The sequence below is a fragment of the Somniosus microcephalus genome, chromosome 13 (assembly GCF_052327205.1).
Source record: "Somniosus microcephalus isolate GS21.2 chromosome 13, FLI_Smic_1.0, whole genome shotgun sequence".
Classification (NCBI taxonomy): domain Eukaryota; kingdom Metazoa; phylum Chordata; class Chondrichthyes; order Squaliformes; family Somniosidae; genus Somniosus; species Somniosus microcephalus.
Window position 1 is genome coordinate 105,341,069 of NC_140999.1, and position 27,776 is coordinate 105,368,844.

The 27,776-nt window shown below is 47.9% G+C and overlaps 1 protein-coding gene across 1 annotated transcript in view; it reads left to right on the plus strand.

Moving 5' to 3' along the window:
* LOC147108520 (piezo-type mechanosensitive ion channel component 2-like) overlaps window positions 1-27,776 on the plus strand; it is a 318,148-nt gene that overhangs the window by 252,756 nt on the left and 37,616 nt on the right. The window contains 4 exon segments of the mRNA XM_086004280.1: window positions 2,466-2,724; window positions 9,367-9,555; window positions 21,851-22,058; window positions 22,725-22,857. Of these exon segments, the coding sequence (XP_085860406.1) occupies window positions 2,466-2,724; window positions 9,367-9,555; window positions 21,851-22,058; window positions 22,725-22,857 (789 nt within the window).

Genomic DNA, 27,776 nt, shown 5'->3' on the forward strand with positions numbered 1-27,776 from the left:
AATTGCTTACTATTCCAGCATCATTCTGGAATTCAAAGATAAACCCTGGCTCCTATTCTCTACTGCTAACCGTCTTCTTAAACCCCTCTCCCCTGCCTCCTCCTCCCTCACCTTCGATAACCAGTGTGAGGAGCTCATGGAATTCTTTGTCTCTAAGATTGAGACCATCCGTTCAGCTGTCTCTGCCACTTCCCTTCCTTCCCCTAGCCCACCGGGCCAAACTTCTAAGGTTCCCCCCTGCCCTAGCCCTGAACTCACATCTTTCTCCAATTTCTCTCCAATCTCCCCTCATGACCTCTCTGCGCTCACCTTGTCCATGAGACCCACCTCCTGCTCCCTCGACCCTATTCCCACCAAACTGCTGACCACCCAACTTTCTTTTCTGGCTCCCATGCTGACATTGTTAACAGTTCTTTCTCCTCAGGTACTGTCCCCCTCTCCCTCAAATCTGCCGTCATCAACCCTCTCCTCAAAAAACCAACCCTTGACCCCTCCGTCCTTGCAAACTACCGCCCCATCTCGAACCTCCCTTTCCTCTCAAGTCCTTGAACATGTTGTCGCCTCTCAAATACGTGCCCATCTTTCCTGCAATTCCATGTTTGAATCCCTCCAATCAGGTTTCCACCCTTGCCACAGTACCGAAACGGCTCTCATCAAAATCATAAATGACATCCATTGTGACTGTGACAAAGGTAAACTATCCCTCCTCGTCCTTCTTGACTTGTCTGCAGCCTTTGACACGGTTGACCACGTCATCCTTCTCCAATGCCTCTCCACCGTCGTCCAGCTGGGTGGGACTGCACTCGCCTGGTTCCATTTCTTACCTATCTAATTGTAGCCAGAGAATCACCTGCAACGGCTTCTCTTCCCGCTCCCCCAAGGATCTATCCTTGGCCCCCTCTTATTTCATCTACACGTTGCCACTTGGCGACATCATCCGAAAACACAGCGTCAGTTTCCACATGTATGTTGACGACACCCAGCTCTACCTCACCACTACCTCTTCTCTCGACCACTCCACAGTCTGTAAATTGTCAGATGCTTGTCCGACATACAGTTCTGGATGAGCAGAAATTTTCTCCAATTAAATATTGGGAAGACTGAAGCCATTGTTTTTGGTCCCCACCACAAACTCATCCCTAGCCACTGACTCCATCCCTCTCCCTCTGTCTGAGGCTGAACCACACTGTTCGCAAACTTGGTGTTATATTTGACCCTGAATTGAGCTTCCGACCACCATCTGCATCATAACTAAGACTGCCTATTTCCACCTTCGTAACATCACCCGTCTCTGCCCCTGCCTCAACTCATCCGCTGCTGAAACCCTCACCCATGCCTTTGTTACCTCTAGACTTGACTATTCCAGCGCACTCCTGGCTGCCCTCCCACATTCTACACTACATAAACTTGAGGTCATCCAAAAATTGGCTGCCCGTGTCCTAACTCGCACCAAGTCCCATTCGCCCATCACCCCTGTGCTCATTGACCTACATTGGCTCCCGATTAAGCAATGCCTCAATTTCAAAATTCTCATCCTTGTTTTCAAATCCCTCCATGGCCTCGTGCCTTCCTGTCTCTGTAATCTACTTCAGCCATCAGCCCCCCCGAGATATCTGCGCTGCTTTAATTCTGCCCTCTTGAGCATCCCTGATTATAATCGCTCAACCATTGGTGCCTTCTGATGTCAAGGCCCTAAGCTCTGGAATTCCCTACCTAAACCTCTCCGCCTTTCCCTCTCTTTCCTCCTTTAAGACGCTCCTTAAGACCTACCTCTTTGACCAAGCTTTTGGTCACCTGCCCTAATTTCTCCTTATTTGACTTGGTGTCAAATTTTTTGTCTTTTAATACTCCTGTGCAGCACCTTGGGACGTTTTACTACATTAAAGGTGCTACATAAATACAAGTTGTTGTTGTTGAACATCCCAGGCAGCCCATTTTGACTCCACATCCTCACTCCCTGTCCAGAAGCAGATAATATATACACATGTATAATTAAAAATCTTGCTTCAGCTCCCGCTTCTTGTCAACTTTTCTAATATAAATTCCCATTTCCACATTTATATTGGAAAATGCTTATGTAAACTTGTCATGCTGTAATTACACCCACCTGCCCAGTGGAGGTGCTACAGTGTCATCATTGACAGGAGGGTGCATTTACAGCATGACAACTTTGCATAGGCTGATTCCATTATAGGAGTTTATAATGGAAATATAAGCACAGAATGGATGTCTTGAAGTTACATCTATGCTCTCTGGATGATTTATACCCCATCCTTTAGCCCCACTCTTTAACTCCACTTCACTTGAAGACTATCGGTCTGAACTACCTGTTTAATAAAGATAATTACACTGGACATTCAAATAAAGTTTTATTACAGAAAAATAGATGTCCTGTATTTTACTCATTCCTAAGTCGGTAAGTCCACCATCTTTTGTTGCTAAACTAATTTCCTATCCTGTTTCAGGATGTTTCATGACACTGAACTGGAGGAGTCGGACAAATTCTACAGTAGTTTGCCTCACCTGCTGAAGCTGCTGTTTGCCTTGTACAACACCATGGTGTCCCAGTCGGACATGTTGTGCTACTTTGTGATGATCCTCAACCACATGATCTCCGCCTCGGTGCTCACCTTGGTTCTACCCATCCTTGTCTTCCTCTGGGCAATGCTTTCAGTGCCAAGGCCCAAGAAGCGGTTCTGGATGTTGGCTATCCTGTACACCGAGGTATGAATGGAAAAACTGACTCATGGTGGAGGGAGAGCAAACCCTTGAAACATTGGGCAGTTCTTTAGTTCAGAGAGCCACACTGTTGTGTAATGTACCTGAAGCTAGCAAAACTGAGAGGTAATAATTGCCAGGAAAGATTGAATGGGCTGGGGCTAAGATTGGGAAAAGAGAAGGCTGAGGGGTGATCTGATAGAGGTCTTTAAATATATGAAAGGTTTGTTAGGGTAGACGTAGAGAAGATGTTTCCACTCATGGGGGAGTCCAACATGAGGGACCATAAATCCATAAATATAACACAATAGCAAAATACTGCAGATGCTGGAAATCTGAAATAATAACAGAAAATGCTGGAAACACTCAGCAGGCCAGGCAGCATCCGTGGAGAGAGAAACAGAGTTAACGTTTCAGGTCTGTGACCCTTCATCACAGGTTCTGACGAAGGGTCACAGACCTGAAACGTTAACTCTGTTTCTCTCTCCACGGATGCTGCCTGGCCTGCTGACCATAAATATAAAATAGTCACTAATAAATCCAATAAGGAAGTCAGGAGAAACTTCTTTACCCAGAGAGTAGTGAGAATGTGGAACTCGCTACCACAGGGAGTGGTTGAGGCGAACAGTATAGATGCATTTAAGGGGAAGCTGTTAGATCCGTGTATCTGAATGTTGTGTCCTTCAATAATCAGACAACGACTGCAGGGAACGATTCAACAGGTGTTTACTGAATGAGGGTTACTCTAGAACTAACTCTACAGATCACTACTCAGGGTTTATATACAGGTGTGGTCACTGCCGGTACTACAGTATACAGGAGCTGTAAAAAGTAGTTCTCCCCTTAAAGGTACATACATTACAATTCCACCCCTTTTAGATTAACAGTACCATAACACTCATTTAACAATTAAATATCAAACTAATTACAATTAACACTTTTAACATGCAACATTAGCTGAAAATAGTCTATTTATAAATTCAGTCTTTGGGGAGGCTTCCTGATCCTTTCTGGATAGCGCCTTTCCCGAGTGTCTTGCTCTTGGTGCGGAGGCGATTCTGGCCCCCTGTCGTCGGTTGGTTCATCAGCTTCCGATGCTACTGTTTCTGGGGTAGATGCTACCTGTACGTTGGGTTCATCACCAGGTACGTATGGGCGAGGCATGGGGTTGACTTGTTCCTGTGACTCTAGGATCTGGTCAGCATGGCGTCTCACGATGCTCTCCCCAACGTCCACTGTGTACATTAGTGGGCCCTGCCGTGTGCATATCGTTCCTGGCTGCCATTTTTCTGTTCGGTAGTCACGAGCCAAGACTGGTTGCCCTACATTGAAGCTCCTTGTTGGCTTCTCATGGATGTGCTGGAATTGCTTACTCTCAACATCTCTTCGTACGTTTGGTCTGAGCAAATCCAGGCGAGATCTTAACCTTCGGTTAAAGAACACCATGGCTGGGGCCTGGTTGGTGACTGCATGTGTCGCATTACGGTAGGCGAACAGGAAATTGTCCACCTTGTGCTGCAGCGGAATGTTGTCATTGTACATAGCCTTTATTGCCTTCTTAAAGGTTTGTACGATCCTCTCAGCCAATCCATTTGTGGCTGGATGATACGGGGCGGATGTGTAATGCCTTACCCCATTCCTTTTCATAAATCTTCGAAACTCTTCGGACACAAACTGTGGTCCGTTATCAGAGCAAATCTGCTCTGGCAAGCCGTTCCTGGCAAAAATGGTCCATAGGACTGCAATAGTTTTCTCCGTGGTGGTGGAGGACATTTTGATCACCTCAGGCCATTTCGAGTGCGCATCCACGGCTATTAAAAACATTGAGTCCATGAATGGACCAGCAAAATCAATATGCACCCGTTGCTATGGAGATGAGGGCCACTCCCATGGGTGTAGAGGGGCATGTGGTGGTGCATTTTGGACCTTCTAGCATCCTGAGCAGCTCGTTGTCAGGTCCTCGATTTGCTGATCGATCCCCGGTCACCACACATAAGCCCTAGCAAGGCTTTTCATTTTCACCCCTCCCAGATGACCTTCGTGAAGCTCATTGAGCACTCCCTCCCTTAACTTGGGTGGAATTACCACTCGGGATCCACACATCCAGGTCCCCTGGCACACTGACAGCTGTTCTCTTCTGGATGAGAATGCTGGCAACAGTGAGTCGCCATGTGCTGGCCATCCCTTCACCGTCAAATCATATACCCGAGACAGTTTCGGGTCTCCTTCTCTATACCAGCGTTAGTTACTGGCAAGCAGTCAATTATAGTCGAATGAAATATTTCAACAGGATCCACTGCTGGTGCTTCCTCCGCAGTAGGCAGTGGTAGGCGTGATAGCCCATCAGCGTTTCCATGCTGTTTCATGCCCTTATACTCGATTTCATATTGGTGCGCCCCTAGAAAAAGGGACCATCTTTGTAGCCATTGCGCAGTCATCACCGGAACGCCCTTCTTTGGATTAAAGATGGAGACAAGTGGTTGGTGGTCAGTCAGCAAGGTGAACTTCTGCCCGTGCAGATAGTGATTGAACTTTTTCATTCCCCACACTAAGCTGAGGGCCTCCCTGTCAATCTGGGCGTAGTTACGCTCGGCTGAGGTTAGTGATCGTGACGCAAAGGCTATTGGCCTCTCTGAGCCGTCCGAGAATTTGTGCGACAGCACCGCTCCAATGCCGTAGGGTGACGCATCACATGCCAACAGAATTGGTAATGCCGGGTTGTAATTGGCCAATACCTCTTTCGATGTGATTAGTGTTTTGCTCTTCTGGAAAGCTCGTCTACATTTGTCACTCCACTTCCATGGCACCCTAGTTTGCAGTAGGGTGTTCAGTGGGTGTAGTATTGTAGACAAATTTGGCAAGAACTTGTGGTAGTAGTTTACCAGCCCGAGGAACGACCTCAGTTGTGACACATTTTCCGGTGCTGGAGCCTTGACTACTGCCTCAATCTTCTCTGGGGACTTATGTAACCCCTCTTTATCGATAACGTGGCCACAATACGAGATCTGTTTTCTAAAAAACTCGCATTTGGGGCGGTTAGCTCGGAGCCCATATTCCTGCAATCTAGTGAGCACCTGCTCCAGGTTGGCAAGGTGATCACTGTCATTTTCGCCCGTGACCAGGATGTCGTCCAAATAACACTGGGTCCCTGGGATCCCTTGCAGGACTTGTTCCATTGCCCTCTTCCAAATAGCCGGAGCTGATGCTACCCCAAATAACAGCCGGTTGTATTGGTAGCGACCTTTATGGGTGTTGATTGTGAGGTATTTTTTTGATGCTTCTTCTACCTCCATTTGCAGATTCGCCTGGGCCAGATCAATCTTAGTGAAGCGTTTCCCTCCAGATAGCGAGGCGAAAATATCTTCAATCCGTGGAAGTGGATATTGTAAGGTGTGAAGGACCGGGTTCACTGTTACCTCAAAGTCCCCACAGATGCGAACCTTCCTTGGTTCCCCAGGCGTGCTGCTCAACGACTTTTTCATCACAGGGACGATGGGTGTAGCCCACTCGCCCCAGTCTATATTGGACAGTACACCTGAACGTTCCAGACTCTCCAGCTCTGCTTCGACGGCTGGGTGGATCGCATAAGGTACCGGTCTGGCCTTAAAAAATTTTGGGCTTGCGTTTTCTTCAATTTTAATCATCGCTGTCATGCCTTTTAGTGTTCCGAGTCCTTGCTGGAACACTTCTTTCACGTCAGTTAGGATCTTTGACAGTCACCCAGGTGTGACGTCGTCATCCTTTTTGTCAGCCACAGTCAGTGCCTGTATGGAATGCCAATCTAGCTGTATCTTCCGGATCCATTCACGTCCTAGTAGTGGTGGTCCTCCATCTGGCAATACATATAGGTCCATTTTTGGTGTTTCCTTGCCGTTATATATAACGTTCACCCTTATTTTTCCTTTGGGGTAGACTTTTTGCCCCGTGTACGTCTTCAAGACAATCTTTGTATCTCTCAAGGGTATGTGTGAGAATAGCCGCTTGTACTCCCTTCGGTTTATGACTGTTAGGGCTGATCCTGTGTCCAATTCCATTTTCACTTGGACTGCTGCTATCTTGAGCATGACCCAGATAGTTTGGTGATCCTCCGTTTTGATCACATTATGTAGTTTCAGACAACCCAGCTCCTTGCTTCCGGAGTCTGTATCACTCTTCTGTTCGTCTGAACTACTCTCCGTCACCTTATGTACCACCTTGTACTTCTCCTGTGGAGATTTCTTGCTGCTGGTTTTCTTTCCCGACCTACAGACTCTTGCTATGTGTCCTACTTTTCCACACTGTCTGCACACTTTGTCCTTGAACCAGCAATCATTATGGTCGTGTGTTGTTCTGCCGCAGCGATAGCACTTCACTGTTCCGTATGACATTTCATTTGTGCCATATTCTTGCGGTCTCCATTGTATCTCTGCAGCGCCCCGTGCTGCTCCTTCGTGTGATACTGCAATGCTGAAAGCCTTGTCCAGCGTAAGATCCTTTTCTGATAGAAGCCATTTCTGGGTTCCTTCACTTTGAAGTCCACACACAAACTTGTCCCTTAAAGTATCTGCTAGTCCCGTTCCAAACTGGCAGTGTTTCGATAGCTTGCGCAGTTCCATTAAATACTCAGCATTACTTTCATCTTTATGCTGGTTCCTTTTGTGAAACTTAAATCTTTCTGCTATCAGCAGCGGTGTGGGGTTTAAGTGGTCCTGTAGGATTGACACTATGTTTTCAAAATCCTTTTCTACTGGCTTCTCTGGGGTTACTAGGTTTCGTAGTAAGCCATACATTTTTGCACCCATTGAATTCAACAATACCAGCGCTTTCTTGTCATCTGGCACTTCATTCGCCTTGCAGTATACTTCTATGCGTTCGACATATGTCGTCCAGTCTTCGACTTCATTGTCGAACGCTGTGATACTGCCACTCTTCGGCATTTTTGGGTGTGGTTAGACTGGCTTAAAATGGCATCTCCTGCGCTTTCCTTTCTTCCCCGCTGCGGCTTAAAATGGCGTCTCCCGCGCTTTCCTTTCTTCCCCGCTGTGGCTTAAAATGGCGTCTCCCGCGCTGCTGCCAACGCTGCTCTCGGCGGTCCTCGCGGCAAATGGCAGCGCCTCGCGTTTTCCTGCGCGCCCCTCTCCCCCGTTGACGCTGCTCGGCCCTTGAACACCGGCTGCGCTCTGCTCTCTCTCGTCTCTCTCCCCCGTTGACGCTGCTTGGCCCTTGAACACCGGCTGCGCTCTGCTCTCTCTCATCTCTCTCCCCCGTTGACGCCACTCGGTCCTGAACACCGGCTGCACCCTGTGCGCTCTGCCCTCTCTCTCTCCCCCGTCGACGCTGCTCGGCCTTTTTCTGTGCCGCTCAGTCGGGCTCTAGCCCATCGCTGTCTGGGAAGGGTCTGCGCAGTACCTGTTGCCAGCCCGTTTCGCTGGACCACCGTGACTGGAAAGCCAAGCCTGGCTCTCGACAGCCTCCCCTGCGATGCTCAAATCTCCGCTGGATGACTGGGCGGTTGCCCGTGGTCGACGCCCGTGCTTCTGGACTCGACCTTCTTCCACTGTTCTCCAGGAGCGAATCCCTGGGAGGTGATGCAGAGTTGCAGGTAGGTTCGAACTTGCTCGTCGCCACTGTTAGATCCGTGTATCTTTAATGTTGTGTCCTTCAATAATCAGACAACGACTGCAGGGAATGATTCAACAGGTGTTTACTGAATGAGGGTTACTCTAGAACTAACCGTACAGATCACTACTCAGGGTTTATATACAGGTGTGGTCACTGCCGGTACTACAGTATACAGGAGCTGTAAAAAGTAGTTCTCCCCTTAAAGCTACATACATTACAGAAGCTAGATAAGTGCATGAGGGAGAAGGGAACAGAAGGATATGTTGATGGGGTTAGATGAAGAGGGATGAGAGGAGGCTCACGGCATGCTTCTGTTGGGCCGAATGGCCTGTTTCTGTGCTGTAGATTCTATGTAATCCAGGTCTACAAGCAGATTTACTCCCTATCTCAATGTGTGATGAAACAGGACTGGTTGAAGTCAAACAAATTGTTTTAGAACTTGGGGCTCATAAAGATGCCAAAAATTAAAATAGACAGTGTTCAGTTATTTACTTGGCAAGTGCAATCCAAAACTATATTATTGTGCCCATGTAACCTTGCACCTGTCACAATGCTAACATTTGTGTGCAGGTATATCCCAAATCTGTGAAGAGTCCATGCCATCCATTGCACATTGGTATATTTCATGAAGCTAAATTATTCATTTCATGAAGCTAGTCTTGCCTGTGCAATATCCATTCCCAACATACTGACCCCTTCACACCAGCGCGCTGAAACTGCCAATACAGCAACAATATGCCAGGTGTGTCATGTAACTCTGGCATTGCCTCACATGGATACCAGTTCCTTCACCCCTGCTGCCATTCCTACTGACTGTTACATGTACAGAGAGTGCTAGTCATTTATTATTGTATAGCATGTGTTACTGTCCCACACCCTTGTATACAACCCTTGTATCACTCTTCCTCACTACTCTGTAGAGAGAGCTGCTGTCCTATACTTTTAACGATATTTGTCACTGTCCCTTACCCCGGTACAGGGAGTGTTACTGTCCCTTCCCTTGTGTATTGAGTATTTCACTGTTCCTTACTCCTGTTCCCCCTACAGATCACTGTTGTCGTGAAGTACTGCTTTCAATTTGGATTCTTCCCTTGGACCAGCACCTCCTATCGAGTGCTTTATTTCAATCGGCCTTTCTATCTTCCCAACATCATTGGAATTGAGAAGCAGGATGGCTGTGTGCACTACGACCTTATTCAGTTGTTGGCTCTGTTCCTACGTAGGTCAGTCCTAAAGGTAATCGTGCAGGACCATCGAATCTATTCATTTATTAGAACGGCAATTTCATTGCTATCTTTTTTATTCGTTTATGGGATCAGGGCGTCACTGACAAGGCCAGCATTTATTGCCCATCCCTAGTTGCCCTTGAGAAGGTGGTGGTGAGCCTCCTTCTTGAACCGCTGCAGTCCATGTAGTGATGGTACTCCCACAGTGCTGTAAGAGAGGGAGTTCCAGGATTTTGACCCAGCGACGATGAAGGAGCGGCGACTTACTTCTAAGTCAGGATGGTGCGTGACTTGGAGGGGAACTTCGAGGTGGTGGTTGTTCCCATGCACCTGCTGCCCTTGTCCTTCTAGGTGGAAGAGGTCACAGGTTTGGGAGGCGCTGCCGAAGAAGCCTTGGCGAGTTGCTGCAGTGCATCTTGTAGATGGTACACACTGCAGCCATGGTGCGCCGGTGGTGGATGGGGTGCCAATCAAGCGGGCTGCTTTGTCCTGGATGGTGTCGAGCTTCTTAAGTGTTGTTGGAGCTGCACTCATCCAGGCAAGTGGAGAGTATTCCATCACACTCCTTACTTGTGCCTTGTAGATGGTGGCAAGGCTTTGGGGAGTCGGGAGGTGAGACACTCGCCGCACAATACCTAGCCTCTGGCCTGCTCTTGTTGCCACAGTATTTATATGGCTGGTCCAGTTAAGTTTCTGGTTAATGGTGACCCCCAGGATGTTGATGGTGGGGGATTCGGCGATGGTAATGTCATTGAATGTCAAGGGGAGGTGGTTAGACTCTAAGGGCTGGATTTTGTCATGGGGCGGGCTGGGGTCGTGTCATCCGCTTTTCGTGTTATCCACCCGATTCCAAATCGATGTGGGAGATTGATGCGATTTTCACATAATTGGGCAATTGAGTTCCAGCGTGTGGGAACCCATGGCCCAATTAGTTTTTTTCAGTCTGAAACTCGCCTCCGATGACATCATCATTGCTGCTGCATTTAAGGTCTGCAAGAAGCCTTGCTTCTTCTGCAGACTGCCAACCTTTTGGCCTTTGCAGTGAGGGGGACCTGGAGGCTGAATGAGCAGCGGGAGACCTAAGTCTGCTCCCAGATTTGATGACGTCGCCCTGCAAGCTTTGGTGGAGGGAGCAAGAGCTAGTAAGGAGGTGCTCTTCCCTTCTTCAGGGAGGAAGAAGCCTCCCCAGCAGACGAAGGCTGTGTGGATCCAGGTGGCCCACGAGGTCAACTCGTTGTCGATGATCCGCAGAACCTGGCTTCAGTGCAGGAAGAGGTTTCATGACCTGCGCACTGGAAAAGTGAGTGTGACTTTCCCATCACCCTCAATCTGATTCCCATTGCCTCTCCTCACCAGCACGCTTCCTCCACATCCCACTTAACACTGATATCCCTGCACCCTTACCCATTCCCTCTCTCTCTATGGTCACATTCACCTAACTATTCGACTATGCAGCCCTCACACTCCCTATCACTGTGATGCTATGAAAACAACTTACAAAACACAGGGAAGGCCCTTGGTCTTGCCAACTCACTCCATCTTTGTCTCCTTCTAACCATCAATGATATGGATTCTCTACACTCACTCTTTCATTCTCACTCAAACTCCATTTCTCTCCCTCATTGCAGGAAAAGAGAGCTCACAATAAGAGGGAAAGAGCGAGGACAGGAGGAGGGCCACTCTCAGTAGACCAGCTCACCCCCTGGGAGGAGGCGGTCCTGGAGATCGTGGGACTCGAGGACGATGCGCAAGTGGGGGACGGACAGACGGGTGCATCAGAGAAAGCTGGTGACAGAATAGTTTTTCATCTCTCTCATTGACATTGCATGAGTCGCTGATAATGATTCTGAAGCTCTAACAGATGGACTATGATCATCTACAATGTACATGTAACCTTGGCCTCACATCTCTGACTCCTTTACTCCCCCACAGGACCGTCGCAAGCTCCCGTCCCCACTATCCAGGAGGAACAGCCTGAGCCTCCAGACTCCTCAGAGGAAGCTGCAACCTCTGAGGGCGCAGCGTCAGCAGAATTCAGCCAACCCAGCATCAGCGCAGACACTCACACCTCGGTGGGACCATCGTGAGATAGAGTAGTGTTGTCACCTGGTGTATCACAGCTCACAAGTGAGCATCAGCAAAGTGTGGAGACAGGAACAGCATTGGAGAGTCCTAGTCGGAGGGCGCAGGACTCTCCCAGCTCGGCTCAGCTGCATGTCGACCCTCTGCCTCTGGGTCCATCCAGAAGAACAGCGGTGCTGGAACTCCAGGAACAGGTGCAGGAGTCTCTGGCAGGTTTTGTCTCCAGGGTCGCTGCGAGTGTGAAGCGAATGGAGGAGTCCATCGCGAACATGAGCAGAGCCTTTGTGGAGTCATTGGCGCATGAACGCAGCACCACGGAAAGGATGGCTACAGTAGATGAGAGGATGGCTATGGCCATGGAGGAGCTAAGTCGCCAGAGTGTAGAAAACATGGTGAGTGTAGTGTATGTAACTGTTCTACCTTTAAGAGAACTATTGTATGTAACCGTCCACCTTTAAGAGAACTATTTTAGGTGTGGCACTACTTTATCTTGGCTGCTGTATACTGTAATACCGACGGTGACCACACCGGTATATAAGTGCTGTGTCAGGATTTATTGGGCAGATTCGCCCTGACCTTCGAATAGTAAAGTCCTGTTAAAGTTACTCTTGTAGTCTGTGTATTAATTCGCCATAATACCTACAGACTTTACAGTGGCGACGAGTTCGATCTTACCCTGCGGCAACAATACTTCCGAAGCAGTTAACGAGCGTCGAGAAGAGGCACCCGCCCTCGTCGTTCTGCTGAGAGAAAACTCGAGTCTGCAGAGCAAGGAAGAAGGAAGAATTCAGACACGAAGCCTTCCATCAGCAACAGGCACTGATTGTCCCTTCTGCCACGGTGGTGAGTGAGCCGATCAGCACGAGAAGCAAGTCGGCCACGGTGACTGTGAGTAAAGGGAAAATAAAATAAAAAAATAAACGGAGGATAAGGGCGGTGAACTCGACCACGGTCGGGGGAAAGGAGCCGGACAGAAGTCGGGCCCAGAGGCGCTGAGACTGGGGCAGCGTGGAGCACGGAAGCCGCGGTACAAGTGGGCTGGGAGACGCAACGGCGTCATGAGACAGCTAGACCGCGACCGGCGGAAAAGGCCAGGCAGCTACCGAGGCCACGAGGCGCTGCGACCGGGATCGTAAGGCGCGGGAAGATATAAAAATAAATAAACCGCGGTGAACTCAGCCGCAGCCGGGGAGGAAAGCACTGGACTGCGAGAGGGCTGGGAGGCGCGAGTGGAGTGAAAAAGGCCGGGCAGCGACCGAGGCCACGAAGCGCTGCGACCGGGATCGTAAGGCGCGGGAAGATATAAAAATAAATAAATCGCAGAGAACGCAGCCAGGGAGGAAAGCACCGGACTGCGAGAGGGCTGGGAGGCGCGATTGGAAGCCGCTGAGGGAGAGACAGAGCCCGAGCGAGCGGGAGAGACAGAGCCCGAGCGAGGGAGACTGAGCGAGATCCAGCCCAGCGGCTGAAACTGTTCGCCGTCAACGGGTTGTACCCAGCGCCGGTTGCCCTGCCGAGAAAAGGGAACAAGGAACGCACTGAAGCCGACGCGCAGGCTGCGAACCCCGAAAGCCAACGGTCGTCGCCCGAGGGAAAAGCTTACCCCTCCCGCCAGGGGAAGAAGCGCGGGAAGCCGCCAGTAGGCGGGGAAGAAGACAGAAGCGGGAAACCGCCATTTTGAAAGTGGGCGGGGAAAGAAGACAAGCGCGGGAAACCGCCATTTTGAAAAAAAAAAAGTTAAAGAAATATTTCGTTGTTGTTTCTCAGGAAGAGTGTGAAGATGCCTAAGCGTAGTAACATCAACGGTTTCGATTCCGATGTGGAAGATTGGGCCACGTATGTAGAACGCATCGAGATATATTGTAAGGTCAATAAGATAGCAAATTATGACAAAGCTCTAACCTTACTAAACTCAATGGGTGCGAAGACATACGGGTTATTGAAGCATCTTCTATCACCAGCTAAACCGGCGGATCAGTCTTTCGCTAATATTGTTGCTGTCCTGAAGGATCATTTTAACCCCGCACCGCTGATGTTAGCGGAACGATCTAAATTTTACGTGAGAACGCAACGAAAAGAGGAAAGCAACGCGGAGTACCTGGTTGAACTGCGTAGGCTAGCAAAATACTGTCAGTTTGGGGTAAATCTGACAGAGGCACTGAGAGACAAGTTCGTGTGCGGGATGTCGAAGGAAGGAACACAAAAACGACTGCTCGAAGAGAACGATCTTACACTTGATAAGGCTGTCCTTATTGCAGCATCGCACGAAGCCGCAGCGAGAGGCACGGCGGAAATGCAGCGGAAGACAGCGGTACTCAGTGTGGATCAAATGACTTCGGGTACAACGAAATGTTATCGTTGTGGGAAGACAACACACGACCAGAACCAATGCTGGTTTAAAAACCAGGAATGCAGAAAATGTGGCAAGCTTGGTCACATAGCTAAGGTATGCCGGTCAGGAAAGAAGACCAGCAATAATAAGTCACCGCAGAAGAAGTACAGAAAGGTACATAAGGTGACTGGGAAGAGTCCAGATGAACAGAATTCGGACTCAGACTCCAACAGCAAGGAACTGGGTAGTCTGAGGATTCACAATGTGAGTAAAGAAGCTGACCGACAAACTATCTGGGTCACACTACAGATTGCAAAAGTCCAAGTGAAGATGGAAGTGGACACCGGATCGGCGTTGACGGTCATGAATAAGCAAGATTACAAAAAGTTATTCAAACATATTCCCCTACGGGATACGGAGATAGTATTGCAGACATACACGGGGCACAAAGTATACCCCATCGGAAAGATAAAAGTCAAGGTGAGATACAAGGACAAAGATCACCAAGGGATGGACATGTATGTGCTGCCCAAGGGAGGTCCACCACTTCTGGGACGGGAGTGGATCAGGAAAATAAAGATAGACTGGCATTCACTAAACACAATGACGGTAGATTCCGGAAAGGAAGATGTCAAACCTGAACGGTTGTCCAGAATATTGGACGAAGCTAAAGAGGTATTCCAGCAAGGACTGGGAACACTGAGAGGAATTAAAGCAAAAATCAAGATTGCAGAACATGCAAGCCCAAAATTTTTCAAAGCCAGATCGGTACCTTACGCGATACGACCTGCTGTGGAGGCAGAACTGGAAGAGCTTGAACGTTCAGGGGTACTGTCTAAGGTGGACTGGAGTGAGTGGACCACGCCCATTGTTCCCGTCATGAAGTCTTCATCAAGTAACAAGCCAGGGGGACCGGGAAAGGTCCGCATCTGCGGAGACTTCAAGATCACAGTTAATCCGGTGCTTCACACGGTACAATACCCGCTTCCGCGGATTGAGGATATCTTTGCTTCATTGTCTGGCGGGAAACACTTCACCAAGATAGACCTGGCACAAGCATACTTACAAATGGAAGTCGAGGAAGAGTCGCGCCAGTATCTCACAATCAACACGCACAGAGGCTTGTATCGTTATAATAGACTGGTTTTTGGAGTAGTTTCGGCTCCAGCAATTTGGCAGAGGGCCATGGAGCAGGTCTTACAGGGTATTCCAAGCACTCAGTGTTACTTGGACGATATCCTGATTACAGGAGAGGACGAGGAGGAACACCTCGCAAATTTGAAACTGGTGCTCACCAGGTTGAAGGAATATGGTCTTCGAGTTAATCGCCAGAAATGTGAGTTCTTCCAGAAACGGATCTCGTATTGCGGTCATGTCATTGACCAAGAGGGGCTGCACAAGTCACCTGACAAGATAGAAGCTGTCGTGAAGGCCCCCGCTCCGGAAAATGTATCACAGTTGAGATCGTTTCTGGGGTTGATTAATTATTACCACAAGTTTCTGCCAAATCTATCCACGGTGCTGCATCCGCTGAATGCTCTGTTGCGGAAAGAAGTACCATGGAAGTAGAGCGAGGACTGTACGAAGGCCTTTCGCAGAAGCAAGGCGTTGATTACCTCTGAGGAAGTGTTGGCTCATTTCAACCCAACGTTACCTCTTCGTCTAGCTTGTGATGCTTCCCCTTATGGAATTGGAGCAGTACTTTCACACAAGTTACCAAATGGCTCGGAAAGGCCAGTCGCATTTGCGTCCCGATCATTGACCTCCGCTGAGCGAAATTATGCTCAGATAGATAGGGAGGCCCTCAGCCTTGTGTGGGGAGTAAAGAAATTCAATCATTACCTGCAGGGCAAGAAGTTCACATTACTGACAGACCACCAGCCGTTGGTGTGCATATTCAACCCTAACAAGGCCGTTTCCACTATGACAGCGCAAAGGCTACAGAGGTGGTCCGTGTTACTTGGGGCACACCAATATGACATCGAATACAAAAGGTCCAAACAGCATGGAAATGCTGATGGGTTATCGCGCCTACCGTTGCCAGTAGTAGAAGAGGCGGCTACAGTGGACCCGGTAGAGATGTTCCACTCATCCATAGTGGAATGTCTACCAGTAACAAATTCGATGATCGAAAATGAAACAAGAAATGATCCGACTCTCTCACGAGTCTACGATTTAACGGTGGAGGGATGGCCAGCACATGGCGAACCAACGCTGCCCACATTTTCGCAAAGAAAAGAACAGCTGTCAGTGTGCCGAGGAACCTTGATGTGTGGATCTAGAGTGGTGATTCCACCCAAACTTCAGCATAAGGTGCTAAAGGAGCTTCACGAGGGGCATCTGGGTGGAGTGAAAATGAAGAACCTAGCAAGAGCGTTTGTGTGGTGGCCAGGTATTGATGGAGACATCGAAGAAATAACCAAGAGCTGTCTAGGATGCCAGAAGGTCCAAAACGCGCCACCACAAGCTCCTCTGCATCCATGGGAGTGGCCCTCATCTCCTTGGAAAAGGGTACACGTCGACTTTGCTGGTCCATTTATGGACTCAATGTTTCTAATCGCAGTGGATGCACACTCCACGTGGCCGGAGGTAATAAAGATGTCCTCCACCACCACGGAAAAAACCATCACAGTATTAAGGACCATATTTGCCAGGAATGGGCTGCCGGAACAGATCTGTTCTGATAATGGACCGCAATTTGTGTCCGAAGAATTCAGGAAGTTCTTAAAAAGGAATGGGGTCAAGCACTACACGTCAGCCCCCTACCATCCCGCCACCAATGGATTAGCTGAAAGGTTTGTCCAGACCTTCAAGAAGGCCATAAAGGCCATGGGTAATGAAGACATCAACCTACAACATAAGGTAGATAACTTCTTGTTGGCGTACAGGAATGCAACACATGCGGCCACAAACCAAACTCCCGCCATGATGTTTTTCAATAGAAGACTAAGATGCCGGCTGGATTTGATTAAGCCAAACGTCAGAAGGGACGTAGAGAACCGGCAATTTCAGGGCATGAATGAAAGGCCAACTAGATCCTTTCAGATAGGTCAACAAGTTTTGGCCCGGGACTACCGTACCGAGAAATGGCAGCCTGGAACTATTGGGAAAAGGCTAGGGCCGCTGATGTATACCGTGGACATTGGTGACAGCATAATAAGGCGCCATGTTGACCAGATCATAGGGTCATCCACAAAGGACCAACCTACTCCACAACCTTACACGGCTAATGTTGAAGCAGAGATACCCAGAGCACCTACCTCCGATCTGGTAATACTGGAATCAGATGAACCTGACACTGTCCTTCAAGCCGAATCGACCTTGCCAGAAGAACCTACTACCCCGCCGAAAACTACTACACCACCGAGGCGTTATCCGGACAGAGTCAGGAAGCCTCCAGAGAGACTGAATCTGTGAACTGTTTTGCATAAGTTGTATATATGTTATGTTAATGGGGAATAAGTATGTTGTAAGCTAAAAAGGGAGGATTGTAGTGTATGTAACTGTTCTACCTTTAAGAGAACTATTGTATGTAACCGTCCACCTTTAAGAGAACTATTTTAGGTGTGGCACTACTTTATCTTGGCTGCTGTATACTGTAATACCGACGGTGACCACACCGGTATATAAGTGCTGTGTCAGGATTTATTGGGCAGATTCGCCCTGACCTTCGAATAGTAAAGTCCTGTTAAAGTTACTCTTGTAGTCTGTGTATTAATTCGCCATAATACCTACAGACTTTACAGTGAGTGTTCAGAATAGACTGACATCTCTGGAGGAGCGATGGTCAGCTATTGAACAGAGAAACCAGACCTTCATGGAAGTCCTTCTGAGTAGGACTGCCAGTGCAGATATGGGTCCCCATGGCCCCCCTGATATGCAGCAAGGTGCTCTCAAGCCACTTGCAAGTGCTGAGGTGGACCTCACCCATGAGAGGGATGTTGCTGGCCGAGAACAAGGAAGTGGGGGCTCCTCTCCAAGCGCTCACATTTCCATGCCACTGCCAAGTCCTCAGTCAGAGCCCCACCAGAGTCCCCACCCAACTGAGATCGGCGTCTCAACCCCTGCACAGCCACAGGAGCAGCAGACTGTTGCCGAGCCCTCACAGCTTCGCAACCCCAGAGGATGCCCGCCAAAGGTGTCGAGACAGGTGCAGCAAGAAAGTGAGCAAGGGGCCTCCACATCTGCTGAAGCCACAGGGTAAGCACCACGTAGGAGCACGCATAAGAGAAAGATACTGCACAAATAGTCACAAGCGTAGTCACTTGGGTGAAATGTGTTTATTTTTAAAATGCCATCAGTTGGTTATTGTAAATACAAATTCTGATGGCAACTGTTGCAGTTGTGGCGTGTGTCATTTCGCAAATGGGACTTCCACATTGAGGGCTTAGGATTACTTGCAATTGTCAGTATGGTGGTCAGAGTGCTAGGAATCTGCTGGTTCTTGGCCATTGTCGATGCTCTGGTAAGAAGCTGCGAGGCAAAAGTGCTTGATTGGCTAGGCTAAGCAAATCTGGCCAAGATGAGTGCGTTCCTTGCATCCCAGGCAGCAATGTTCTTGCGTACTGCTGCCGCTGGTTGATGGGCCTCTGCAAGATATTCATGTTCATCCTCTTCCTCCTCCTTCTTCCTCCTCCTCTTCCTCCTCTTCCTCTTCCCCCTCCTGAATCTGCAAGCCATGACCTCAACAGCATCATTAGCCATGTCTTCAGGGGATAGCCCTTGTCTCCAAGTAGCCATCCGTTAAGTTGGTCTGGCGGACTGAAGAGCAGAGGCACACTAGACTGGAGTCATGGCAACTGCCAGGGTACTTGGCACAAACATGCAAAATTTCCTTCTTGTGGTCACACACCAGCTGCACGTTGAGGGAGTGGAAGCCCTTGCGGTTGACAAAAATACCTGGATTACGATGGGGTGCCTTAAGGGCCACGTGTGCAGTAAACGACGCCCTGCACCCTTGGAAAGCCTGCCAGATTAGCTAATCCAACCGCACGCGCCGTGACACTTGCTTGATCCTTGGAGAAATGGATGTGATTGTGCACGATGCCAAAGAGGGCATGGGTTACCTGCATGATGCAAGTGTGTGCGGCCGCCTGGGAGATGCCGCTGATGTCTGCTGCTGATCCCTGGAATGAGCCTGAAGCAAAAAGGTTGAGTGCGGTGGTGACTTTGACGGCCACTGGTAAGGGGTGTCCACCTGCTCCTCTGGGCTCCAGGTCTTGCTGCACCATTGAGCAGATGTCACCCAGTAACTCTCGCGAAAGTCAGAGCTGCCTTTGGCACTGCTGCTCAGTCATGTTGAGTTAGCTGATCCTCTGTCTGTAGACCCTGTTTGGGGGGTATCTCCTGCACCAACGGGCTTCCATGGGCTGGCACCTTCTGGCCTGTGCAGCTTCGGTGGGTGAGCAGCAGCTTTGCGCTCCTGTTGTTGTCGCTGCTGTTGTTCATGGTTCTGCTGCTGCCACGGCTGGTCTTCGTCCGAATCTGATGTCCAGGAGGAAAGGAAATAAATGGTTCCCATGCTTCTGGTAGATGCCTCAGTTGAGGAAGCGCTCAGTCAAGGTGGCGAGAGGGGTTTCCCAGGAGGTCACACTGGAGATGGGTGTCAGGCTCCAAACTTCCACAGCTATGGTTATGCCTGCTAAAAGTTCCCCCAGACCTGAGACAACAAAGTCTTGCCACCTGCAAATGACAACTGATCAAATCTCCTATTTAATGGTGGAGCTGCAGCTGATAGTCAGCAATCCAATTGTGCTCCCGCCAGGTTTCACCATCATGTTTCAGAGGAGACGTGAATCACGTGGGAAACGTGTTAAAATCGGAAAGGCCCCTCAAAATGGGATTATAGAAGCAATTTAGTGGTTGTAAAGGGCCTTAAGGGCCTATCCTGCCTCTTGGAGGCGGGACAGAGACAGGATCAGAAACCACGTATTTGGGAAAATTGCTTGGAGGCGTGATCGGGACCGCCTGCCACTTTTTACAATTTTAACACCCCACACGCCTCCAATCCCACCTCCTCGGGCCTGGCAAAATCCAGCCCTATGTCTGTATCTAGCACACATCTCTCACACTCGGAGTCACACTCTGTCACATATACGCAAGATCCCAGATTCCAAGATCACGTTACTTGATGAAAGAGGGGGTTTGCCCTGACACTGTGCTGAATGATATGGCCTGAGGCTTCAGATATTGGTGGCCCTGACGGGAGGCAGCTTTTCAATCATAGAATCACAAAAATTTACAGCACAGAAAAAGGCCATTTGGCCCCTCGTGCCTGTGCTGGCTCTTTGAAAGAGCTGTCCAATTAGTCCCACATCCCCGCTTTTTGTCCGTAACTGTAAGTTCCTCATCCTCGAGCACCTGTCCAACTCCCTTTTAAAATTATTTATGGAATTAGCTTCCACCACCTCTTCAGGTCGAGCGTTCCAGATCCCGACAACCCTCAGTGAAAAGATTTCTCCTCATCCCCCCTCTAGATCTTGTTTCAATGATTTTGAATCAGTGACCTCTCGTTATTGACCCACTCACCAGAGGGAATACTTTTTCCCTATTTACTCCATCACACGGATTTTGTAACTTCCCCTAAATCCAAATGCTGAGTTTCCCGTCCTTGCTGAAGCTGGAGCGAGGGTCAGCTTGCAGGAAAGCTGGGACTTACTCATTGGACCCTTGTACAATCACTCTAATCCTACAAAGCTACCAACATCCAACGTCAATTTTGTGGGATTTCTGCCCTTTTTGATACAGGTGGAGATTTTAGTCATTGTGTATTAAGCAATATCTGAGTGGAATGCCGCAAGGGCGGCTCGTGTAACAGAATCTGACTGAACTCCTTCCATTTAAATTAATGGGACAAAAACTCAGGTGGGTTTTGTAACCGGTGTGTGATCTCCCTGCCCAATTTCCCCTCTGCTTTACACCCAAGTGATACCTAACGGCCAGACCCTAAGGACAAATACAATGTCACGGTATCTTCGCCACTCGTCCTGTTATTGTGCCATCCAAGAAGTTTTTTAAAAATTGTGCAAAGCAGCATCTCAATTCAAGTTAGAACATTTGCTTATTGAACTGTGATATTATCTTGCCGGGTCTTTTTGCTTCAGTATATTATTTCTGACCCAGTAGGGTTAGCCTGTATTGATTTGACAGTAGGATGTGACGGGCACCCCACGAGTTCTCTGCTGAAAGTGAACTTATCATTGAAACAGGGATTTTGGTTCACCGTGATTTGGGAGGTTAATTGCTAAACCCGTACCCATCACAGAATAAAGTGCAAGTTCCAGTTGTAAGGGAACTCTGTTTGCTTCTGGAAAAGGAATCTACACAATGCAGCTGTGAGCAACAGCCAAAGGTGTAACATCCAGTTTGTGGAATGTGTTGGCAATTTTAGTTCATCTCCACTTGTTTTCTGGTCTTCATAGAATCATAGAACCTTACAGCACAGAAGGAGGCCATTCGGCCCATCGCGCCTGTGCCGGCTCTCTGAAGGAGCTATCCAATTAGTCCCACATCCCCTCTTTCCATATAGTCCTGCAATTTCCCATCGTCTTGCACTAAAATGTCTCCATGTCATGGTTTCTGTGCTTTTCTGGAAAGTGCACGTGTTTGGACACCAGGATGAACTTTGGTTCTGGTGACCCCTGTGGTTGAATAGTTGGTTGACATTCAGTATCGAGGCTCGCACGTGCAGAATTGCCATTTGGATAGGACACCTCAGCAAGAGCCAAAACCTGGGAAGACAGTAAATGGCAACCGTACAGACACAAATTCCTAGTCAGTAGGAACGTTTGGATCATACCTGGGAAGACTTAATCTGAACAGGGATGGTCTTTCTTTCCATTTACTAATGTTTGATTAACATTGCTTCCAAATCTCTCCCGTCCTGTGACAGTGCCATGGTCTGTGGGATTCCCATGATGCGGTGAAGGGGCAGCATTTTGAGAAGGAGCAGAAACAAAGCAAGGGTCCGCACCTGGGAGAGGCGAAAGAGGATGACGCCTACACTGAGACCATGCAAGCAGTCAGCCTACAGGACACGGCAAGGTCTCCTGGGGGAAGAAATGTTTCCAGACGGTCATCAGGACGGCTGGTTAGAGAAGGTAAGAGAGTGAGCGTGGGTAAAAGGAGTGAAGAATCAAACTGGGAACGCTCAGCAAATTCAATTTAATACTCAGCACACACTGACAACTCACCCAGATACATCAAACACACACATACCCAGACCCATGCATACAGCCCCATCCACCCAGGCATGCGCGCACCCACCCAGGCACACTTTCACTTTCTTGTATCAAGGTAGAGCATGGTATTCCCCCAGTGTCCGGGCCAACATTCATCCCTCAATCAACACCATAAAAACAGATTCATTGGTCACTTAGCTCAATTGCTGTTTGTGGGACCTTGCTATGCACCAATTGGTGGACGTGTTTTCCTCCATTACAACTGTGACTACACTTCAAAAATAATTAATTAGCTGTAAATTTATTTGGGATGACCTGGGACAATTGGCGCTTTCAAGACTGAGATCGATAGAATTTTTTTAAGTAAGGGTATCGGGGATATGGAATAAAGACGGGTAAATGGAGTTGAGGTACAGATTAGTTTTGATCTGATAGAATGGTGGAGCAGGCTCGAGGGGCTGAATAGTCTTGTCCTGTTCCTATTTGGAATGGGAGAGTGTTGGGGAACAAACTGTCTGAGGATTAATTCATGACTCCTATGGAATAGTGTCACTCTGACTGACTGACTGATGCCTTTCTCTTCAGACAGAGTAAAAGCTCCAAAGAGATCCAAAAAGAAGAAAAGAGAATCGCCAAAGACCACCAAGCGATTGAGAGAGACCGTCACCGACCAGATAAGGGAAAAGATGCGGACAGCGAAAAGATACATCACCATCCTGTAAGGAGGTCCTACCTTGCTCCAATGTGAAGCATAGCTGGAAATCCTGCAGTTCTACCCATAGCTCCAAATATACTCACAATCTTGGGATGGGGTGGGGGGGGGGCAAGTAGGGGGAGTAATGCTGTGACGGCGGTGGGGAGAATAACACGGTAATGGCTGTGGGGAGAGTAACACAGTGATGGCAGACAATGTCATATGGGTAAATAACTAAGTATAAGGATATCATTCAGCCTGTATCGACAGTCCTTGTTTCGGATGACTCTCTGAAATACAAAGTACAAATGCAGGCAGAAAGTACAAAAATGTTTGCATCTCAATTAGGTACAGATGTTGTGATTGTTGTAGTGAAGAATTATGACATTGAGAAAACAGGAGGTTTGGAATCTTGCCACTTTTGCCTGTTTACCACCGAGGTGGTTTTTGAGCTGGGATTGTATCGTGATTAGTGATGTGACTGAATTGAATTCTGAAAGATGCCCAAGACTTCTGTTGCTCAATAAAAAAAAAAAAAACATCTATTAAAATTGAGAATCCTGGGTGAATGATTAAGATTTATAGGTGGAAAATAAGTAAAAGTTGAGATAAATAAGGGTGTAGTCAATAGATAAGAAGGGCTTGGGTTTTAAAAGCTTGTAGTTTGTAAGATGAGGAGAAGCATGAGAGTTGAGGAAATCTACAGTCTGAGGTCCTGGGAAGGGATGAGGAAGAGTAGAGGACAAGTGACGAGTCTTGATTTTGCAGTAAGTTGCTGGCTCACGCAGTGAGTACTGATTCACTGTAAATGTTCAAAAGTTGCTGGATGTGTTTCTGGAGAAGGTTGATATCACTGTGTAAAACAGATAAGTGGGATGTTGGGTTTTGTACCACCTGGTCACGGTATCTCCATTTTAATCACCTTTGGAGGTTGGAGAGGAATTTCCCAGTATTTGCCTCAGGTTTTCAATCTTGTTTTCTAAGTGAGTATTGACATCACTGCCAATGAGTTGGAGGCAGGACTTACAGCAGACAGCGTCTGTTTCACAGCAGACAGCATCTGTTTCACTGCAGACAGCGTTTATTTAAACAGTCTCTACAAACTACAGCAAACAGAACTCATGACCAAAACTACAGCAAAGTCTCCCAATAAAAGCAGGATTATTTCTCCAGCAAAATGTAGTGAGTGGAGGATAGTTACATAACACAAATTATGTGCGTAAAATCAATCCATTCAGACGGGCTCCAATCTGAACCGGGCTGGGACCAGGGTCCTAGCAGAAAGGATAAATAGGGCAGTCACAAGGACTTTAAACTAGTAAATGGGGGAGGGCTCAGGTGGAAAATGTAGCATGACTAATAATTCTAAAACAAATAAGAGAGTAGAGTAACAGTCAGAAATTGTGCATTAAGCACTACAGGTAAAGGGGAAAGATGTAAAGTAATTAAATCAGGAAAGAGAAATAAGAAATGTGAGAGCAAAACATTAGAGCAGAAGGACAGGTTAGGGTGTGTGGCCCAAATAAGTGGTGTTTATACAAACGCATGGAGTATAGGGATCAAATTGAATGAATTGCAGGCGCAGATTCAAATGAGTGGTTATGACATGCAAGACGGCTAGGACTGGGAACTAAATATACCAGGTTATAAGGTCTACAGGAAGGATAGGGAATCAGGTAGAGGAGGAGGAGTAGCATTAGTGGTTAAGGATGAAATTACTTCTTTGATCAGCGTTGATATAATGAGAGGTAAGCAGACAGTGGAGACTTTATAGGTAGAATTAAGAAATAGAAAAGGATTGAAGACTGTAGTGGGAGTTGTGTATAGGCTCCCTGCTAGCAGCTGTGAAGTGGCAGAATGTATTAATGCAGAGATTAGATAACCGGCAGAGCAGAGCGGCTTTAATGGGCGATTTTAACTTCCATATAGATTGGGATAAGCAGACCAGCTCATGTCAGAAAGGTAGCGAATTTCTTGAGTGTCTCTGGGACAGTTTTCTGCAACAATATGTCCTAGAACCAACAAGGGGGCATTCCACATTAGATTTAATAATGAGTAATGAGCCAGATTTAGTTAACAGCCTAACCATGCATGAACATTTTAATAGCAACTATAATATGGTTGATTTCAGCATAGTGCTTAAAAGGGAGAAACACGAAACAGCTACAAAGATTCTAGATTTAGGTGAGGCTGACTTCAACAGAATGAGATAGAGACTGTCCACAGTAAACTGGGCAAATCTGTTAATGGGTAAAACGACAAAAGATCAGTAGGGTGTGTTTAGAAAAGAATTGAAGGTGATACAGAACCAGTTTATACCCCTGAGGGCAAGAGCTCTACTTGCCAAAAAAACCCAGCCATGAGCGACTAAAGAGGTGAGGGGCAGCATAAAACTAAAAGAAAAAGCACACAAAAATGCAAAAACTAGCACAGATCCTGGCGAATGGGAGAGATACAAAGAACAACAAAGGGTGAAAAAACAGTAAGAGCTACAAAAAGGAAAATAAAAAGAAACTTGCAAGGGATATCAAAATCAACACAAAAAACTTTTACAATTATATTAGGAAAAAGAGGGTGGTGGTCAGGGGCAATGTTGGCCCCTTGAAAACTAATAACAGTGAAATTATAAATGAAAATAAGGGAATGACGGACATGTTAAATAATTACTTTACATCAGTATTTACAGTAGAGGAAGAGGATAGTGTGCAGGACACTCCAGAGAAACTAATTTTGAATCAGGGATAGGGACTCACCATAATTAACATAAGCAAAATAACAGTAATGAAGAACATAATGGCACTAAAGAGTGACAAATCCCCAGGACCAGATGGTTTCCATCCCAGGGTTTTAAAGGAAGTAGGTGAGCACATTGCATATGCCCTAACTATAATCTTCCAAAGTTCTCTCAATTCAGGAAACATTCCTTTAGATTGGAAAATTTCACATGCCTGACAAATCGCTATTTCAGAATGGTGAGAGAGAGAAACCAGGGAATTATAGACCAGTTAGCCTGACATCTGTTGTCGGGAAATTACTAGAGTCTTTAATTAAGGATAGGGTGACTGAACACCTCAAAAATTTTCAGCTGATCACAGAGAGCCAGCATGGATTTGTGAAAGGTAGTTATTTATATGGACTCCCAGAAGGAATTTGATTAAGTTCCTCATAAGATACTGTTAGCTAAAGTTGAAGCTCATCGAATTGATGGCAAATTATTGACCTGGTTAGGAGATTGTTTCCTGCTGCTCAGCCAGAGTGTAAGGATAATGGGTAGGTACTCAAATTGGCAGGATGTGACTAGTGGTGTCCCGCAGTGATCTGTGTTGGGGCCTCAACTATTCACTGTATTTATTAACGACTTAGATGATGGCATAGAGAGCCACATATCCAAGTTTGCCGATGACACAAAGATAGGCGGCATTGTAAGCAGTGTAGGTGGAAGCATAAAATTACAAAGAGATATTGATAGATTAAGTGAGTGGGCAAAACTGTGGCAAATGGATTTCAATACAGGCAAGTGTGAGATCATCCACTTTGGACCTAAAAAGGATAGAACAGAGTACTTCCTAAATGGTGAAAAGCTAAGAAGCAGTGGAGGTCCAAAGAGACTTCGAGGGAAAAAATTGGTTGATTTGCACCTCCTATTAGCACCCTAAGAGGGCAAAGCAACTAGCGCGCCTGGGCGCGGCACCGCTAACGCCTCCTGCGAAATTCAGCGGGAGGTTAGCGGTGGCAGTAACCGTTAGCACCCGCGCGGTGCTGCGTCTCTGGTGATGACATCATTGCCATGCGCAGCACCCTAGCCGTGATCTTCAGTAGCGCCCCTGACTTACCACCGGACACTATGTTCGACAGAGTCAAGGGAGCCTACCTGCGGCCCGGGCAGCGCAAATTACTTGCTCTCGAGTCAGTACAAAGAAGGTTCACTCGGTTAATCCCGGGGATGAGGGGATGGACGTATGAGGAGAGGTTGAGTAGATTGGGACTCTACTCATTGGAGTTCAGAAGAATGAGAGGCGATCTTATTGAAACATATAAGATTGTGAAGGGGTTGGATCGGGTGGATGCGGGGAGGATGTTCCCGATGATGGGTGAAACTAGAACTAGGGGGCATAGTCTTAGAATAAGGGGCTGCTCTTTCAAAACTGAGATGAGGAGGAACTACTTCACTCAGAGGGTGGTAGGTCCATGGAATATGCTGCCCCAAAAAGCTGTAGAAGCTACATCATTACATAAATTTAAAACAGAAATAGACAGTTTCCTAGAAGTAAAGGGAATTAAGGGTTACGGGGAGCGGGCAGGAATTTGGACATGAGTCTAGGTTCGGATCGGTCATGGCCCTGTGGGTAGCGGAGCGGGCCCAGGGGCCATGTAGCCTGATCCTGCTCCTATTTCGTGTGTCTAATTCTGTTAGATTCAGGAGATGGTTCTGTGATAGTAGATTGGCGGTTAGGATCAGATCAGCCATTATCTTATTAAATGGCGGAGCAGGCTCGAGGGGCCGATTGGCCTACTCCTGCTCCTATTTCTTATGTTCTTATTAAAAGGGAGGTGCCAGGCTGCCATTTTTGCTGCTGGCCGCCTGTCAGCACCTGCCCCCGTTGCTGTCCCCGGCCTCCTCCTGCAGCCCCCCTGCGGGGTACCGGCTACGCTCCGTGAGCCCGGCACTTCTCTTGAGTGCCGGGCTCTTTTGCCGGCACTCCAAGCCCAGCTGGGCCCCGGGTCACGCTGCGCTAGGCCCCTCCCCTTTAATAAGGGGAGGAAGGCCAGCAGTACTGCGGCACGTAGCGCCACGAGATTCACTCACAGCGCCCCAAGAGGGAGACGGGGCGCTTCCAGTAGAACCCCCGCCTCCCTCTTGGGGGCGCTACCAGTGAATTTCGGGCGTGGGGGTGCTAAAAGTAGCACCCCAGCGAAGTTAGCGCCCCAAAGGGGGCATGACC